Source organism: Apis dorsata, unplaced genomic scaffold (assembly GCF_000469605.1).
Source record: "Apis dorsata unplaced genomic scaffold, Apis dorsata 1.3 scaffold_170, whole genome shotgun sequence".
NCBI lineage: Eukaryota > Metazoa > Arthropoda > Insecta > Hymenoptera > Apidae > Apis > Apis dorsata.
In genome coordinates this window covers 399617-402838 of record NW_006263458.1, presented here as the reverse complement: position 1 = coordinate 402838, position 3222 = coordinate 399617, and the positions used below count along the sequence as shown (strand labels likewise).

Sequence of the window (3222 nt, the reverse complement as noted above, 5' to 3'; positions counted from 1 at the left end):
CTTCTTCTCGGTGAAAAACCGAGAGATCGTTCCCTCGCCGACTCTCGCCTATATATATATATATATTTCCTTTTCTCTTTTTTGGCCGGCGTATTAACTTCCTGTGAACGAGCGTCTCCGTTGTCCCCGTCCGTATTTCCGTCTCTTCGTCACACCTCTGTACACACCGCAAGTCAGTCAGTCAGGATGGAACGGAGAACTCGGAGAAATCGGAACGAAAAATTTTGATGTTAATTTTTCGATCGAATATAAATGGATATACTTTAAACAAATTATTTTCAACTAATTTTATCCGTTCCACCCTATTGCTATCGTAGTAACCTGCCCTTTCCCTTCCTGTCCGGTGTATCGTGTGTAGAGCGTGTACGTATGTATGTATGTGTGTATGTATGTGTATTGTGTATACGTAGATACGGTAGGATGGAACAAGACGTGCCTTGGTTCGCAGCCACGCGCGGAGGCAACGGGTAACACACAAGCATCGATGGCGATCATTGCGGCGCTCTCTTTACCAGAGATCGATCGACCTAAATACGACCTGGCGGCCGTACAATGTGCTCGAATTCGTTCCACGAGAATCGACGGACAGACGTCCGGCCCTCTGACCGACCGACTACCCACCACTCTCTCTCTCGTTCTCTCTCGTGGCACGTGGCTGATATTAGATGGATCGATTGTTATCCCAACCATTTTTACAGATACCTCGATCGATTCTTTTTTTCTTTTCTTCTCTCCTCGATCGTCTCCTCGTTCAAACGATTCTCGATCCCGTGTAGTATCTAAGTGGTTAATCGGCTGTTCATCGAGCGAGGTGTTTCATCGATTCGTGTCACGAGAGAACGATGAATAGCAGGGGAATGGAAAGAGATGGATCTCGCGTTCGTTTCACGTGCGATTACGTTATCTTTGAGTTGTTTTAATAATTGTTTTTTTTTTTTTTGACAATATATAAAGAATCGATGAATTATCAAAATATGATTGTTATAAATCCAATTTCTTTTGATTATTTTTTTTTTTGGATATATATTGTATCGAGTGGAGAAGTAATAATAAAAGTTTAATTTTCGGTTTATTCGTTTACAATCTTCGAGATAAATGTTTTGCTGTCCGAATCTCGTTTATATTTTTTCCAATTCCAATGGATTACTGTGCACGTTTCGTCTTGATGCAATTGTATTTATTTCTTCCCTGAGATCGGCTCGATTCGAGAATTAAACGAAGTTTAAAGATTTCCTCATCGCCCGATCGGTATTCCACTATTAATAATATCGTTCTCGACGGTTGAATCTAAATTTAGTTTTATAATTATGACGAAAATGGAAGAAAGAATTTAAAAGTCAGTTTAAGTAATAAAAATTAACTACGAAGGATAATAAAGATTAACTACGTCAATGCTGATCTGCCATTGGTCGACGAGCCATCAAATGGGCATTATGAGATAAGATAAGATAAACCTCTATTTCGGTCGAATTTTTCGCTCGTTTTAAACGAAGAATAACACCGATGCTTCAATTTTATCCTTTCTGTTACTCTGTCGATTTTTCTAGCAAAACCGAATAACGCGGTGTAACAAACTCAATAGCGAGCAGCGTATCGTCTTCGTCGCGCGACACGAGGTTCAAGGTAACTGTTAAACGAAACTTTTCTCGATTGGAAATATCGATGTATTGAAGCGATCGAAGCAATTGGCAAGAATGTGAACGCGAAACTCGATTCAGAATCCCCGTTAATAACGAAGAGTCTTGTAATCCATTAAATTGCATCCACTCGATTTAACAGCTTCTCTCGAGAGGAGGGATGGCGCGATTCGAGAAAAACGCGCATCGTATCTTCGTACACCACTTCGTTCTTCCTTCCAACTTTGTCGTCGAACGAATTAACAAACAAGTTCAGTCTCGATCAATTTTTTTGCTTTGACGAACGTGAAACGCGCGCAATAGTCTCTTATTCTTCTCGAATAAGATAATGTATACGAGACGGTCAGAGAATGGTTTGATTTGACGCGTGAAAATTAAAAAAGAATGTATTTTCTTTTTTTTTTCGTTTTTAAAAATTCGAGCACATTGTCGCTTCTCCATAAATCTTACTCCATTGTCATCGACCATGTTACCCGCGCGTTTTCGATGTTGACCTGCCAATCTGAATAGAATATATAAGATAAGGTACTTATCTTGATCAGCCTTAATTCCTTCCCACGACGAGAAGCGCCATCAGAAGTTTCCCGAAGAATTTCGTAACGTTCACCAAAAAAAAAGATTTTTATAAATTGTAATTTTAATTTTCTCGAGTCGAAAAGTGATCGACCCTTGAATATTCCTTCTTCGATTCCAAGATCACGAAGATATCCTCTTCCCCTTTCCTCGTTTTCCTTCACAACAAGATTCCTTCCCTTCTTCTTCCTCGTCCATTTTCAAGGGAATCTTCGCGACCTCGTCGAGTAATAGATCGAATCGAAGCAGAGAACAGCATCGTTCGTTGGAATGAAAATAAAAAGAAAAAAAGGAGAAATTCTTCGCGGAACAACGGGGCAAAAAAAAAAAAAGATTTGGGCCCGACGTGGCAACCACGATACAATATACGGCGATCGAGCCACCACCTCTACGATGGTTATTCCTCGGGCCAGCCGAGATCCTCCCCCACGAGCTCGTAGAACCGTTGATTGTGCTCGTTGAAGAACCTCCTCAGCTTGGTGACAACCACGGGGCTTACGCGCGGATGCCGTCTACCTTTGCTCTCCTTCAAGCACTTCTCCGACGTCTCGTTTCGAAGGCAGTAGAAACCTTTCGTGTGGTTGAAGTAGAAGTTGTGCCTTCCTATCCGCGGCTCCAATCCGAGGAAGTTCTCGATCCTGCGCAACTGGGGCACCGGATCCTCGATCAGTTGGTCGCCGTTCACTATCAGGATCTGATCCCTTGAAAACACCTCGAGCCACCTGTGCATGTACGTGTGGTAAAGGGAGATGGCGACCGGCCTGTACGACTCGTTGATGCTACCGTCCGCTCGTATCACCAACTCCTCGAAGCTGCGCGCCGCTGGCTGCTGTTGTTGCTGCTGCTGCTGCTGCTGCTGTTGCTGTTGCTGTTGCACGGTTCGAGGCGTACCGTTCGTCATCGTCGAGGCGGTGGCCGCGTGTGTGCGTAGTTGGGTGTAGTCGGATATCGCCCTGGTCACTGGCTCCCGCACTATCAGCAACAGTTTCACGCTCGCGTTCATCGCTCGAAT

At 43.5% G+C, this 3222-nt stretch overlaps 1 protein-coding gene across 1 annotated transcript in view; it reads right to left on the bottom strand.

Annotated features, from left to right (window-relative positions):
• Window positions 1-2517: 2517 nt before the first annotated feature.
• LOC102676775 (heparan sulfate glucosamine 3-O-sulfotransferase 5) overlaps window positions 2518-3222 on the bottom strand; it is a 146566-nt gene continuing 145861 nt past the window's right edge. The window contains exon 8 of the mRNA XM_006614171.2: window positions 2518-3222. This exon is cut by the window's right edge and continues 10 nt beyond it. Within this exon, the coding sequence (XP_006614234.1) occupies window positions 2608-3222 (615 nt within the window). The 3' untranslated portion in view covers window positions 2518-2607.